General features: G+C 37.0%; 2 protein-coding genes and 1 long non-coding RNA gene across 4 annotated transcripts in view; 1 reads left to right on the forward strand and 2 right to left on the reverse strand.

Annotated features, from left to right (window-relative positions):
* Window positions 1-17,114, reverse strand: part of LOC145260258 (uncharacterized) — a 280,225-nt gene that overhangs the window by 50,988 nt on the left and 212,123 nt on the right. The window lies entirely within an intron of this gene.
* LOC145263549 (uncharacterized) overlaps window positions 1-17,114 on the forward strand; it is a 51,822-nt gene that overhangs the window by 30,110 nt on the left and 4,598 nt on the right. Inside the window, exons 3-5 of the mRNA XM_080120403.1 lie at window positions 933-1,196; window positions 5,467-5,700; window positions 14,559-14,798. Coding sequence (XP_079976529.1) covers window positions 933-1,196; window positions 5,467-5,700; window positions 14,559-14,798 — 738 coding nt within the window. The remainder of the gene's footprint in view (window positions 1-932; window positions 1,197-5,466; window positions 5,701-14,558; window positions 14,799-17,114) is intronic.
* LOC145263561 (uncharacterized) overlaps window positions 1-17,114 on the reverse strand; it is a 39,389-nt gene that overhangs the window by 15,326 nt on the left and 6,949 nt on the right. The window lies entirely within an intron of this gene.

Consider the following 17,114-nt stretch of genomic DNA (forward strand, 5'->3'; position numbering starts at 1 on the left):
CGACAAGTTGAGAAATGTTTAACTTAGACTTTTCGTCTAAAAATGATTCGTTAACATCGGCACGCTGAAACACGTTTAACTTAGATTTTTCATCATAACGGTTCACTCATGCCTTGTTGGACAAACAAGTCCGAAAATTAATTAAACCCATTTTTTGGGGTTTTTAAAATCCCCTCGTGGGGAATATCTTGAGGCAAAGGCTGCCATATGGTGCGGCGGGAAGGGTGACGTCTCCTCCGTTCGCTGTCTTGTCGAAAACTGTCTCCTGAAAAACAAACAGACACAAATTTCGCGCCCAATCTCTTCCGAGTGGCGTGATAAATTATTAACCAATGATAACTCCGCTGCTACTGCTATAATTTCTCACAAAAGGTAGGGATAGCAGCAGCAGCAGCCGTGTCTGGTGGTTAGTGGATTAACAGGAGAAGAAAAAGGGACTTTGAAGAAAAAAGCAAACAAACAAAACAAAAACGCCTGTGATTGGTTGTTTGTTATCCAATCACAGGGCATGTAACAAACGATTCCATAATAATTCCAGTAGTAATGCAGATTTACGCTGAAAATACTGTGGAATTTCCGCATGATTCCATTAATTATACTTATTAATCTTATAAATTTGCTCAAACATTTCTAAATTTGGTGCTAGTGCACTTACTGATCCGCACTATTTTTTTTTAAAATCGTATGTCCAAGTTTAATTAAAGTTTTCTGATATGGTTTTTTTTTTATTCAATTGTAAGGTTAAAGTACAGAATAGGTTAAGAATGGCTTTTTCAATAATAACGTTATTATTTCAGCACGGATCAATAAGTGCACTAGTACCCTAAATTCTACCAATGGCTTTCAACAGTATGAAAAGGGGTAATTATTGATGATATAGTAATGCAATGTTGAAATCGAATTAATCAAAATTATTCTTGCTTCTGTTTCAGTTCCAAACACATCACCATTACATGAAGCCGCATCTGCATCATTCATCCACATCCACAATGGATCTCTGCGAGGCATGGAAAATCTGAAAGTGTTTCCAAACGTTGGTCGTGACGAGTGTGCAAAAAACTGTGTCCTGAATTCCATGTGCAAATCTTTCGACTTCGACACTTTAAACAAGCGATGCTATCTTTTTAGCGTGGATGCTACCACAAATAATTACGTTCGTAAAAACAAGCGCAGAGAGTATTACCAACTAATTCCTCGTAAGAAATTTCTTTATACGCATAGTATATATGTATATATAAATGTTTCTATTTAAGTGTGTGTGGTTTTTTAATGATGAGCGAAAATGTGGTACTGATCCAGAACCTAACCCAACTTCATGTCAGTATCTTCCAGCAGGTTACAGCAAGCAGTCGGAAAATGCTGCTATGATTAGGCAGGTGACACATTTCAATGAAATCGCGAAAGTCATTTCAGCAAGAAAATTTATTTTTTAATTGAAAATTAATTACAACGCAATGTGTGAAATAAAAAGGACTTACTTAACAAAAATAAATATCAGTAAGAAAACTTTTCAGAGTAAAAAAGAAAAGCCCCTTCTCCCCCCCCCCAAAAAAAAAAGATTTAGCGGAAACAAAAAAGTTGTTAAAACAATATTTGAAAATAAAATCGCAAAAAAAATTATACTTTGGAATTTTTTTAGATAAGAATTGATAATCCCTCAAATTATGGTTGTAGGTGTGTTAGTTCTTTAGAGTATTCTCACATAGATTGATTGTTTTAATCAGAATATCCTCCCAGGCTTTATACCTTCCTTTTTATTAGAGTGGATGGGGTATGCACACATAGAGGGGGGTAACTTTCGGTGATGACGTGATTCCTCTCTCAAATTATGGTTGTAGGTATGTTAGTAATTTAGATTATTCTCACATGGATTGACGATTGTGGATTGGGAATATCCTCCCAAGCTTTATACTTTCCTTTTTAATAGAGTGGATGGCGATACTCATAATAGAGAGGCGAGGAACTTCTGGTGATGACGTCATTCCTCCCTCAAATTATGGTTGTAGGTGTGTTAGTACTTAAGATTATCCTCACATGGATTGACGATTGTTTTAATGAGAATATCCTCCCAGGCATTATACCTTCCTTTTTATTAGAGTAGATGGGTGGATACGCACATGGAGGCGGGAGGGGGGTAACTTTCAGTGATTACGTCATTCCTCCCTCAAATTATGGTTGTAGAAGTTCACGAAAGTTCCCTGATGTAGTTTGTACACACGAGATCAAAATTAATTCATATTCCACACCGGCACAGGTCATATCATCAAGATAGCAAAATGTGTTCACAATTTTCAAATTCTGAAGCATCCACAGAGAACTCACTACAACGTTTGCCTTTTATTGAACGAGCAGTAATAACACAGCTTCCATGGGGATATTGTGATATTAAATTGGTTGTTTGGTTGTTTTGTTTCATGGCATGTTAACGCTTTTGGCTGTTATTTATTGCTGAATCGAGACATTTTGTTAAAAGTTTTTACGGTTCAAGTTATTTATATTTTCAAATATTTATTCATGGTGTTTAGTTTGGTTGTTTTGTTTCAGATCATATCAATCCCTTTTTGGGTTATTAAATGATGAATCCGGCCAGCTTTGTAAAAATTTTATGTGTCATGTTCTTTATTTCTTCAAATATTTATTCATGGTGTTTACTTTGGTTGCTTTGTTTCATGGCATATCAATCCCTTTCGGTTTATTAAACACCAAAGTCAGTCATTTTTGTAAAAGTTTTTATGTTTCAAACTGTTTATATTGTTGCAAGGAGCACGAATCGATTTGTGGAAGCTTGTTGACCGCACAATTATAGTAGACACGAAATAGTGAAATAACAGCAATAGCAAAGAGATAATAAACACAGATGAACAGTTAAAAAAAAAGAAACAAGTAAATATTTAAAAATGGGATAGTGTATATTGATATTTTCACACTGATGTTAGGCAGAACAAGGAATGTTGTCACTGGTATGAGACTGGATAAGAATGTTGTCACTTGTTTAAGGCTCGACTGGAATGTTGTCACCCGTAATAAGCAGAATGTCTCATGGGGTTAAAATAAGATATAGTGAAATGCCTCAAGTTGGTCCAGACTGTATAGATGAGACCTGATACTGGAACAGCAAACCAAGAAGTCAACAGGCACTGAAATGAGGTCAGGACATGGAATGGCACTGGAATAGAGAGCTGGTCATTGACGAGCACTGGAACAGGGAGTTAGACGTTGATGGCCACTGGAACAGAAAGCTGGACGTTGACAGACACGGGAACAGGAAGCTGGACGTTGACAGACATGGGAACAGGAAGCTGGACGTTGACAGACACGGGAACAGGAAGCTGGACATCAACAGAAACTACAACAGGAAGTTGGAGGCTACAGGCAGGAACCGCTAAAAAGAGCTAAAACAGGAAGGGTTGGTGAAGGAAGGAGATGGAGCCACTGAAGCAGGTGCTGCTGTAGCAAGAGTTGGAACAGGGTCAGAAACTGGAGTGGCAGGCTGAGAGGAGTCTCAGATGGCAAACAGCAGTATAGAGTGAAGGTCATGTTTCATTAAATATAGCTTTTCTGTCCTGAAAAGGAGAAGTTGGATCAGATAAAATAATTTGTGTGTTGTCCTTAAAAGGACAGTTTGATTACTGCTGCTGCTCTCAATGACTAGTTGATTTCTGGTAATTGCCCAAAAAGCTGCTGAATTTACGAACAAGCACATTACTGTTGCCGTCTCATCAAACACACAAACGACTAATTAATTATTAGCTGGATTTATTGCAGCAAAAAATACCTGGGATGTTGGTTGATTGTATATATGTAATTCTCGGCCAATCATTAAAGTCAGTTGTTTTGTTTCAGTGTGAGAAAAAGGGCATGCAATGCCAAAGTGTGTGGGTGAGTCAAGACAGTTTTATTTTTCTTTCATTTTTGCTACAGAATTAGCAGCCAATAAGTTAGGGGCGTGTCTTATTGGCAGTGCTTCTGCAGAAATGGTGTTTGAATTCTGTGATGTTTTAAACAAATAATGTATGTAACAATATCTTCAAATCTTCATTCAGGTTGTTTGGGTTAGTTGATTTGTAGAAGAAAATTGTTGTTCTGTTTTTGACTTTGCAGAATATGACTGAGTTTTGCAAAGGGGAAGGAAAAAAAAAACAGTAACATCAATGTTTGGTGCATTAGGATGCTAGTATCTTCAGAGAGCCTGATCTGGTAGCACGATATGTGACATTAAAGCTTGTTTTAGTAAATAAAAGAGAGGAAAAGGAAACAAACAAAAAATAGTGAAAAAGGGGACAATAGTCTTGCCCAGTCATAAAATACAATTGAATATATTTTAATTCATGCAGATTTTGTATTCATTATTACAGAGCCAATTCTCTATTGAATATTATATTGTACCTAATATATACCATACTTATTTTAAAAGTTAATTTGGGTGCCATCAACTACAATTGAAACTGAAACATTTCGCACTCAAGCCATGTTCTCTACTGTTTGAGCTATGAAGACAAAGATAAGAAAAATTTTAAATGAAACCACTTCAAGCTATGAATGAATTTGCGCATGCACAAAAGTAATGGTAATATGTTGGTAAGTTGCATTTCAACTTGCTGGCATATTTCTGTATGCATTTTTCATGTATCAAAACGAAGATTTTACTTGTTATAAACCATTAATGGTGTATGATTTCCTGATAATTTCAGTGTTTTGTGATCAGAAGTTTAAAAGTTTATTGTTTAAATATTTTCAGACACACACATATGCATACATTTACTAGTTTATTTATATATATGAGTCACAAGTGAAAATTGCATTTCAGGTAAAAACACTTTGGTGTACTTACTTGTCATGCAGAAATAAGCATCTTCGCAAAAAATCAGAATAAATGATCAAATAGAAGATCGCCAAGCAATTTTTATTAAAAATTAGTCTCATCCTTTTTTTTTTGTTTTCAATCTGCCATTGATAAAAAATGGAAATATTGGTTACCAAAATGACAGACTGCATTACCTCCCCTGTTTTTAGAGTAATCTTCAATATTACGTAATATGATAAAACTGCAATTTACAATCAAATTTTGTCGAAATCAACAGGAAATAGGAAAAAATAATCAAAGGTGGAATCGCTCTAACCCTAACCTTAACTCAGCACGCAGCAAAATTCCACCCCTTTACTTTTGAGATCCTTAGATGCTGGAAAGTTTTCTACTCTGATAGTTTCTTCCCTTGGGCTGCTGCCCTCCCTGTTTCCTGCTTTCCTAGCGGTACTAACATGTAGAAGTTTAAATGTAATGTAACTAAGCATCTCACTGCTCAACTCCCACATAGTTCCCTGTAGATATGATTCCAAACGGTAACACCTTGTATAAAAAAAAAAAAAATATTTAACAAAACCGCTTTATGAATTAGAGTCAAAAATAAATTTATTTGTGAAAGGCAACATGTTTCTTTATTTTTTTTTTCTTTTCTTTTTAACCAGGGTCTGGAGAAATCATTGTGGTTAAAGGTGTCTCAATAAAGAAGCGAGGTCGTATATCCCGATTTCAAGACATTTCGATCAAACAATGTATAGCACGTTGCCAGCAATTACCAGGTTGCTTGATGTTTGAATATAAAGAAGAACATAGACGTTGCGACTTGACCAACATTATATATACTGATCACAATCTTGCGCCTAATTTCTATGGTTGGGACTATTACAGCATGAACGATGGTAAGTTGGAATGTTTTTTTGTTTTTGTTTTTTAATTTGGAGGTGATTCATGATATCATTAACACCAAAGAAAACCAATAACAAACAGATATGTTATTTTAGATTATTTTGATCCCATCCACGAGGTTACACACAAGGTCAAGTGTGGGTTTGATGAAAATGTTTCCGTGGAACGAACTGGATTCGAACTTGGCACATCTGAGTTGTCAGTCAGTGTCGTTAATCACTTAGCCACCGTTCACTTACTTTCATTTTGTTATGTTACACAATATTTCAGCGGAAATAATCTCCAACCTTCTTCAGGGGAATCTTTTCAAACTTGGAAATCTTTCAGTTAAACTTGGGAATCTTTATGGGAAACTCAGGAACTGTACAGAATTTCAAATCAATGGCGTGAAAGTGGTAATGCCGCTTCGAACTTGGAACACCTGAGTTTTAAGTGGGTGTCGTAAACCATCCAACCACCGTTACCACCATAACAAACTCTACCATGCTAGAAAGCTTACGCCTGAAAGTATCCTATACCTCTACAAGGCCACCATTCACCCATGTATGGAGTATTGCTGTCACATTTGGGCTGGTGCATCTGCTACTAGTCTCTCCTTCCTGCATAGGGTTCAAAAGAAAATCGCCAATTTGATAGGTCCTGAACTGTCATGTAAGCTTCAGCCTCTGTCCCATCAATGAAATTTTGCATCCCTCTGCTTGTTCTACAAGTATTTTAATGATGAATGCTCTGACGAATTACAAGCGCTGGTACCCTTTCGATGTAAATATCTCCGTCAAACCTGACAAGCAGCTAAATCCCACCCCTTTACAGTAGAGATCTCTAGGTGTAAGAAAACCTTCTATTCCAATAGTTTCTTCCTCAGAACTGCTAGACTTTGGAACTCCATTTTGGATTCTGTTTTCCGAACTGTACTGACATGCAGAAGTTCAAGTGCAATGTGAACAGACATCTTGCTGCTCATCGCCCTTCATAATGTCCCTGCAACTTATGTCCCCGATAGTAGGCCCAACTGGCACTGTGCCTTGTTTGGGGTGAAAGTGGAATTAAAAAAAAACAAAAAAAAACTGGTATTTTATTACGTTCACCAAGGTGGAGGCTTTGTTTTCGGTTTGTCACTACATTTGTGTGCAGTCTCATATCTTTATCACTTGATTAATCGTTACTAAACTTTGTCAAAATATCAATCATGATTTATGTCATTAATTTTGATATATCTAGGTCAAAGGTCAAAGGCCATGGAAAAGGTGAATTACACTTTTTGTTATAACTTTAATTCTGTTCATTGTAAAAAATCGATTTTCTCAACTTATAAAAATATAGATCTGATACTCTTTAATGAAGTAATAAAATTTCCAATAGTTTTTGAATTGTCAACGTGTCCATGGCATAACTTTCTGATTACTTCATCATTCAAACACTACGGTGTTTACATATATGACTAAGTGTTGATTTTACTTATTTAGAACTGCTTTAAAGCTTTACCGTTCACTTATTTTGCGACCAAATTTCAAACATTTTTACAGTTCATAGCCCCCGCCCTCATCTCAGCTATATTCTGAAATAAAAATTTTCAATTTTCGTTCATTAAAATAAAATTATAATAAAATTACTGATGTTCAAAAGTCTTCAGAATAAGTAAGGAACGTGAGAGACGTTTTTTTTTTTGATTGGCTGTTGGTTACCATAGCAACTTTTTGAACATTGACGTTTTAGAGACGATTTTTTCTAATTAGTTACCATTGGCTGTTGTCGTCGACACCTTCATAAATCATAGCAGGAATGTCGGTTGCATGCCAGCTTATTTGGGTTATATATAGAGAGAGAGTACTCACAAAAGTGATGCTCTTTGCCGTGCTAGGACTGATAATCTTTCACTTATGACGTCGCCCGTTAATTCTATTTCTCTCTTTTTTTTTGTCCCTTCTTTCTGTTTCTGTTCTGTTTATTTACTTAATTATATCTTTTATTTAATTTTTTTTTTTCGAATACCAATAAATTCATCATAACTTTTGTTTTACTGAACAAAAATTGAAATTTTTTTTCAGAAATATAGCTGAGAAGGTGATCTATAAACTGTAATAATTGTTTGAAATTTGTTTGAAAAATGAGTGAACGGTGGAGCTTTAAAGCAGTTCTAAATGGCTAAAACTGCCACTTAACCATATGTTCAAACACTACCGTGTTTGAATGAAATAAAAATGGCTTATATCTTTGCTATTGTTATTTCTATATGAAATGATATTGAGTCGTGTGTATGCACAAGATCTGATGTCTTAGTTCAGCTTTGTTTAGAGTGGTGCAAAATTCTCGATGCATAAAATAACCATAAATTACTTCACTCTTATATTTCTAAAAATTACAATAATATTATAATTTAACTATAATAATTAAATAATAATTATTATTAATAATAATAATAAATTAATTTTTCTTCTTTTTTTACTAATGCATCACAACTTATAGAGGCCAAAAACCATTAGAGAATTACATAACCAGGCAGAAGTTTTATTTTGTGGAACAAGAATATGGATTAAATAAAGGCTTCAATTCCAAATTCGGTATTAGTTCCAGATAAAGTTTGCAGAGTTTAAAACGGATGCATCTGAAGAAATGTGTGTGTTACTGTTATGATCTTGCAGCCGACTATAATCACGACCAATGAAAAAAAAATGAACTTTAAAAGTTAAAGATTTTTCAAATTATAATGTGAACATGAAATATTACTTATCTTTTTCGAATAAATGATTGCTGTGTGGCTTTGGAATTGAACAACCTTCTCTATTCAAAAAGATTTTTTTTTTTAGAAAATCTAAAAAAGTAAATGTAGTTTAATACTATTTCTCCATTTCTCAAAAAATTCAGCCGAGCAAATTCTTAATTCAACGTAAAAGATATAATGTTATTGGTGAAAATCAGATCAAACCTTGGTTTTTTTTAAAAATTGTAGATATAGAAATATTTTTTGAATATATTAGAAATCAACACTGTTGTTGTCTTGCAGGCCAGTAATAATCAAGACACACATAATGGTATAATGAACAAAAACGTGTATCAACAAAAGTATATTACAGGAAAATACGTCCTGATTCTGGGATATAACTGCCACGAATTACAATATTTTTTTTCCTTCCTACCAGAAGAAGATGTGACACAAGGTTGGAAAAGTCAAGGCAGCACCCTTAAAGAAAGAGCATTCTGACCTATTTAAAATTGCCCGATTAGCCTCGTCGGCAATACCAGGTCAGAGCGCCTCAGGCAGTAAGTAATAAATTTACTTTATTCAAAAGACTGGAGGCAAGGCCTGGGAAAATTTACCTCCTAAGACTACCTAGAACGAATGCCTCAACCAATAGATTAAAGGCCACCAAAAATGGTTAATTTCTGATGGACTGATTGTCGAGATTAGAATCTCAACAGGCAAGTATTTGCGATTATGCTCAAGCGACAAATGAATGTCATGGACCATGGTATTTACCTCTTTCCCACAGTGATGGGATGTGATACAAGGTCGGAAGGTGGAAAAATGGGCTGTAACAAGTAAAATCTTGATTTGAAAGAGGAGGAGCACTCTGGCCCTGCAAAAATAAGTTTATCCCCATTGGCATTCCCCAGTGAGGGCGCCTCAGACAACAAGCGATAAACTTGCTCCTCCCGAGGCGATACTTTACCTCCAAGATGACTGCCTTGTCTGTTTTGCATGACAAACCTTTTTATTCTTTACTTAAATTCTCTTTCTCCTGATCACTAACAAATCAAACTGCTCTATTTCCCAAGTTGCCACTAAACCTAATCCGTTTCACGTAACTTAGAGGAGTTCTTGCTCTCCGCCCTTGACCCTAACAGACTCGTAAATCGATACCCATTAACACCTAAAGATTTCCTAGGCATGCTCCTGATTAGAACTCCTAACCCATAACTAAGCTTCTAAGTAAATACTTACTAGCCATAGTCCTATACATTGACTTAAAGTAATCTATAATGAACAGCAACCGTTAATATCTATTTGTTAAGAGATAGTATTGCATTAATTATTACACAAACTAAACCGGTACTCATTGAAATACAAACTTCCAGATTTAAGAGAAAGGCGAAGTCATCCTCCTTCGTTGAAGTCTGAAGGCAACTTACTCAAATTGTCTAAAATTCCATGCATTCGTATACAATACTACTTATCCATCCATCTATATTTAACTATACTTACAGAATATGCAATAACCTATATATATCAGGTATAACTGTACTCCATATCTAATGTTTTCTTGTATCTATACTGAGCATATATCTTATCTTTCAGTCTTACTAAATATTTGGTTTGGGCACCAAATCAGAATTTCTAATAGCAAGTAAATCATACTTTAACACTTTATCCTATTCCTAAACTTACTAAACTATATCTAACCATACATTCCTAAACTTACAAAACTATATCTAACCATACATTAACTCGTCTCTCTCAATCCAATGCTGTTGCAAATTTAGCTGCTTCCACTGCATGAATTTTTACCCATACCCTCTCTCAGTAAAAATGAAAATGGAAAGCATAGTAATGTCCTTTTTTAACCACGTTTGAGGAGTGAAAATTTTCTGTAGAAGTTAACCTAAATACCCGATTTTTTCAGGAGATATTAACCTAAATAACCAATAAATATCAACTACCCATGCAGGGTCGCAGAAATACCTGGATTAGGACCCAGGCACGGGGCGAACCCCCTCGGAGCTTATGGACCCGTAGATCTTCCCAGGTCATCCGTCTAGGAGAAGGAAAACTCTGAAGCTAAACCTAGGGGAGGGAGGCCTCTTCAGTCCTGGACGACAACCTTCCTAGAGTTGGTGACTCAAACAAATCACCGGTTGGCAAACCTAAACTGCTTAAGGAGGAGATAGGCTCTGTCTATCGCCTGGCTTTCATACTCCTTCTTTGCCTATTGGCCAGGCGTAGAGGTACTATCACAGGGACTCGTCTGAATCACCCAGTGGTTGGCCTTGTTTCCTGACTAGGGCTATGAACGCCGCTTTTCCCCGCTCCCGCCACATCCCATCCTCCTAAACTGGACACAGTGGGGTGCTTCAGTGCCATATATGTTGGTGCAGTTGGACTGGGCTGGCTTTGCCTAATGGATTGAGGGTACCGGATTGACAGTTCCTGGCTGCTGTTTCTGACTGATAGTACAGGAGCCCTAACTCTTTGGTAGCACTTAGAGCGGCTGCTCCATCAACAGTTGTAAAATATTGGGATGTTTGTAGTGCCATGTCGCGCATGGAAAGGGACCCTGCACTCATCCCTGGTGGACTTTCCTGAGGCCACAATCCTGTGGGTGAGGACAGCTGATGGTCTACTTGTATTGCATGTCTGGTATTTTGCACAACTACTTGTCCAGCACCCCCTCACTCACTCACCCTAACTGAAACTTTTAAATAAAATGAAATGACAGCTCAAGCAAAAGTTACGTTTAAGCCAGGATCAAACTCAAAGAAAACCAACCTGCCTCCTCTCTTGAGGCTTGCATTTAATAATATCCGCAGGCTTAGAACTAACTTAGATGATGTTGAGTCATTTCTCCTTGTAAACACCCCGGATATCTTAGCATTAAGTGAAACTAATCTTCACTCCTCCATTCCCTCTAACCACTTTAACATGCCTGGTTATCTCCCACTCTAACGTAAGGACTCGGACAGACATATGCATGGGCTTGGAGTCTATATTCGTAACACCTTCTCCCTGACTAGAGAAATAAAACTAGAATCAGAGGACCAGGCCTTTATGTGTTTCAGACTAAATATGCAACACAATATTAGCTACTTGCATTTTCTCTACCGCTCTCCTTCAAACCAAGACTGTACCCTAATAAACAAAGTCTCAGACAGCATAGATATAACACTCTCCCTCGATACTAGCGCACAAATACATGTATTTGGTGACTTCAATGTCCACCACAGTAACTAGGATTCTCTAATCACACACATGTAGCTGGTAGCACAACACATAGCTTCTCTATATCCCATTCCCTATCTCAGTTGGTTACAATTCCGACACGTTTCCCAGACCAGCAAGATCAACATGCCTCACTTCTAGATCTCTTTCTGACAACAGTTCCCGATGACTGTACAACAAATGCCCACAGCCCACTCGAGAATGCTGATCACGCTGTGATAATGGTAGAAATCAGTCTAAATTCTCGCCCTAAAACTGAAGACCCACTACTCAAAACAACGAGGTACTACAAAAAGGCTGATTGGGAAGCCATCAGGGAGCTCATCAGAGATGCCCCATGGCAAAATATCTTTACTCTTCCAGCGGAACAGTGTGCAACTGAGACCACTGAATGGTTCAAAACTGCAATTGAAGCACATGTTCCTGCACGAAAATTCTATAGCAAGCCCCACTCTCCCCAATGGTTTACTTCTGCTTGTGCAGCTGCCATTTGTCAAAGGCAGCATGCGTTCCGCAGATTCAACTGACATAAGTCCAGCTCAAATAAACAGAAGTTTATAGAAGCTAGAAATAAGAGAGTGATAGAGACAGCTAAGACAGATTACTCTGAAACCACCAGAAAACGCATCGAAGCACAGAAATTAGGAACTGGGACTTTTGGAAAATCTACAACAGCATAGTAAATAATGGACAGTCAACTATTCCCCCACTATCAAACAATCATGAGGTTGCTTGCACGGCAACTGACAAGGCTAATCTGCTTGTCAGTCAGTTTGCCTCAAACTCCACACTGAACTCGGTACACCACTCCCTCCCTGATTTTCCTCTGCGAACAGATGCCACACTAGACGATTTGAAAATCACCCCTTCTCAGGTACATGCTATTATAAAAAACCTAGATACCTCAAAAGCATGTGGACCAGATCTCATCCCGGCTGTGCTATTAAAAAAATGCTCTGCCGAGGTTGCTCCAGTTCTCTCCAAACTTTACAATAAATGCCTTAACGAATCTTGCTTTCCCGACTGCTGGAAAACCGCCTCTGAGGTACCAGTCTTCAAGAATTTTGGTGAAAGAACTGACCCACTAAATTATCGCCCCATTAGCCTCCTCCCACTTTTCGCCAAAATATTTGAGTCCTTAGTTAACCAAGCTCTAGTCCAGTACCTAACAGCTGCTAAACTCCTGACTGACAAACAATATGGATTCAGGCAAGCCCGTTCAACAGCAGATATCTTAACTGTAGTTTCTGAACGTATATACCGTTCATTGGACAAAAGAGGGGAGGGTAGAGCGGTGGCCCTTGATATATTTAAGGCTTTTGACAGGGTATGGCACGATGGTCTTCTAAGGAAAATTAGATCATATGGAATCACTAGAAGAATTCATAATGTAATTAAATCCTTCTTAAGTAATAGAAAAATAAAAGTTATCCTCGACGGTCATACATCTAAACAATATGACATAAATGCGGGAGTACCTCAGAGGTCTATCCTTTGACCTCTATTATTCCTGATATTCATAAATGACCTCCCTGATAAAATTGTTTCGGAGATGGGTATATTTGCCGATGACACCACTCTCTAAAACAGATATGAGGGGAAAACAAATGAACACATATCCAAGGAAATGGCAGAAACACTAGAGGATGACCTCCAATCTGTAGTGGAATGGGGACAAAAATGGTTGGTCACATTTAATGTTGCTAAGACTAAGCTTGTTTCCTTCAATAACTACAAGAAACTTTCTCTACCACCAATAGCAATGGCCAAGAACACATTGCCTAAAAGTACTTCTTTTAAACTCCTCGGCCTAACGTTTACAGGGAATATGAACTGGAATAGATACATTGAGAGCATTGCCAAGGCTGCTGCAAGGAAGGTTGGCTCCCTCTACCATGCTAGAAAACTACTTACGCCTGACAGTATCCTATACCTCTATAAGGCCACCATTCGCCCATGTATGGAGTACTGTTGTCATATCTGGGCTGGTGCATCTGCTGCTTGTCTCTCGCTCCTGGACAGGGTTCAAAAGAGAGTCACCAACCTGATAGGTCCTGATCTGTCATCTAGACTTCAGCCTCTGTCCCATCGACGAGATGTTGCATCCCTCTGCCTGTTCTACAAATACTTTAATGGTGAATGCTCTGACGAACTGCAAACACTTGTACCTCCCCGACGTAACTACCCCCAACAAACCCGACAAGCTACTAAGTCTCATCCCTTTACAGTAGAGATCCCTAGGTGCAAGAAAGCGTTTTACTCCAATAGTTTCTTCCCCAGAACTGCGGCTCTTTGGAACTTCCTTCCGGGATTCTGCTTTCCCAACTGCACTGCTATGCAGAAGTTCAAGTGTAATGTTAACAAACATCTTTCTACTCATCTCCCTTCATAATGACCCCGCTAATTAAGTCCCTGATAGTAGCGCCCTGCTTCAAAGTGGCACTGTGCCTTGTTTGGGGTGAAAATTGAATAAAAAAATTTTAAAAATTGGACCTCCTAGAGCTACCGAGAACATTTGTACCAGTTTGACAGCAAAAAGGTCACCAAAATGGCTCAGTTTCTGTTGGATTAATTGATGAGGTCAAACAGCACCAAACAACATGAACAACACAAACAACACAAACATCAATACCATGAATCACTACCAAGATGTTTAGATATAACAATATTTATTGTCTCTGGGTGAGTTTATTTATTCCTGAAGTAGGTAGATTAGTTTATCTCATAACAGTCACATCGGCTGAAATGTTGCAAATATAACAATCAAGATGAGAGCATTCGTCTGAATAATCCAAATAACAGAAATTATTAAGCCTCATCTAAAGAAAAAAAAAAGAGTTCCGGAAAATAATTCTGATGATTGCTTTTAAATATTTCTTCTATTTTGATTTTTATTCTCGTTTTTTTTTTTTACAGTAAAAATTGAAAATTATTTCTTGAAAGTTCTTCATGGTGCTCTTAAGGGCAGTCGGTTTTATTCCTCATTGAAGGATGTACCTGTTGAACAATGTGCTTCAAAATGTATGGGAGAATCTCGGTGCAAATCATTCGAGTATAACACTGCAAAGAAAACATGTTATCTCTCGGTAGATGACGCCTCACAAAAGAAGAAACTTTGGGTGAACTATAAACAAGAATTCTATCAATTGGAAAAAGGTATAAAAAAACAACATACATTATATATATATATATATATATATATATATATATATATATATATATATATATATATATACTTTTTGAATTAGTACATGTAGAACAGTTGAGATAACAGGCTCATTTTGCAGCAAAATCTCGTCTTCTGCACACATCATGAACTCAAATCGGACAGCTATTCACCAGTTTAAATACGAAAGCAATACTTCATACCATTGTTTAATGATTTGTAGCCATAGAGAATAGCAAAAAAGCATAATGATCTAATATATGAAACCCAAGACAAAAATCGATGAGAATGAAAGACCCAGACGTTTCAGAAGTCGATTTCTCCTTTAGAGCAGAACCATCAAGGAAGATCTTAAGAAGAAAAGAGGCGTGTTTACGATTAAAAGATACAAGCTGAGGCTTAATAGGGTTAAACAAAGAAGGCCATTTCGTACCCCAATCCACAACTGAACCCGACGGTCAACTTCTTGATCCGCTGCATATTTCAACTGATCCAAGCAACACTAGAAAGAAGAGTATCACCAATATAGAGACTAATTTTCTTAATAAATTTTCTCCTTTTTCTTCTTTTTTTTAGCAGATCACCCAATTTCAAGATCATCATTTCTGACACTTAACACTCGAGTTGAACGTACTTTTAAACCAGATAATTTCATATTTCTTAACTCTTGCCCATCACCGAGAAGCTTGATTTAACTTTGTTTTCTACATTTAAAATTGTTTTTCCTCTGCTGGTTAAATTATCTGCTTATCATGAAATGATATAATGATGCAATGGATTTATAATGTAAGTCTGAAAGATAGGTTTAGGTTTGATAACATCAGAGGAAGATTAAATTTAGCCAATCTAAGGAATGTGTGCAGAAGAGGAGATTTTGCTGTCAAGTGACCCTGCTATCTCAACTGTTCTACATGTACTAATTCAAAAACCTTTATCCATTCTTTTAACTTGGTCATATCATCATATAATGTCCAGATGTAATCTTCCTTTGAGGTCATCAACTCTAAACCTGTCTTTAAGACTCTCATTATATATCCATTGTATCATTCTTATATAATTTCTTCTCATGCAACGCATGTCTTCCACCCTCACTGGTCAGGTTTCACTACCATACATCACTATCTGGTCGATAGTGGCAACAATCTGCTGGTTGGTAATAACAGAAGTCCAGTAGCTTAACCAGCAGAGGAAAAAACAATTTTAAATGTAGAAAACAAAGTTAAATCAAGCTTCTCGGTGATGGGCAAGAGTTAAGAAATATGAAATTATCTGGTTTAAAAGTACGTTCAACTCGAGTGTTAAGTGTCAGAAATGATGATCTTGAAATTGGGTGATCTGCTAAAAAAAAGAAGAAAAAGGAGAAAATTTATTAAGAAAATTAGTCTCTATATTAGTGATACTACTCTTCTTTCTAGTGTTGCTTGGATCAGTTGAAATATGCAGCGGATCAAGAAGTTGACCGTCGAGTTCAGTTGTGGATTGGGGTACGAAATGGCCTGTTTTGTTTAACCCTATTAAGCCTCAGCTTGTATCTTTTAATCGAAAACACACCTCTTTTCTTCCTAAGATCTTCCTTGATGGTTCTGCTCTAAAGGAGAAATCGACTTCTGAAACGTCTGGGTCTTTCATTCTCATCGATTTTTGTCTTGGGGTTCATATATTAGATTATTACCCTTTTTTTTTTTTGCTATTCTCTATCGCTACACATCATTAAACAATGGTATGAAGTATTGTTTTCGTATTTAAACTGGTGAATAGCTGTCCGATTTGAGAGTTCATGATGAAATACAGAATCGTATCTTTGATTTGATTGACTCCATCTTTTCTTCTTCTCTTCAACCCCCCCTCTCTCTCTCTCTCTCTCTCTCTCTCTCTCTCTCTCTCTCTCTCTCTCTCTTACAGACGTGATGTTGCTAGTCTCGGTCCGTTTTATAAATACTATTATGGCATCCATGTGTTCCTCAGAATTGTCTGATCTATGCCCTGCTTCTTTTGTACCAGCTCGTTTGACTCGTTAGTCTAGTGGTCTTCATCAATTCCCTATTTTGATGCTGATTGTAATATAATTTCTTATTTCAGTAACTTCTTTCCAGGGATTGCAGGCTTGTGCAACTCTGCCCCTGTTGGCTGTTTTACTCCTACTTATAACCTTGGTATTTTCAAAACTAAGGCTAATTGACATCCCCTGTCATTATGATAATCATCTTTAATTCTTGGTAGCTCCAGATATCAAGTGACTTCACACCTTGTCTGGAGTGATTTCCATAAAATAACAATAAAAGAAAAATGAGTATAATAATTTTCAT

Source organism: Euprymna scolopes, chromosome 3 (genome assembly GCF_053919585.1).
Source record: "Euprymna scolopes isolate OS-2025 chromosome 3, ASM5391958v1, whole genome shotgun sequence".
Taxonomy (NCBI): Eukaryota; Metazoa; Mollusca; class Cephalopoda; order Sepiida; family Sepiolidae; genus Euprymna; species Euprymna scolopes.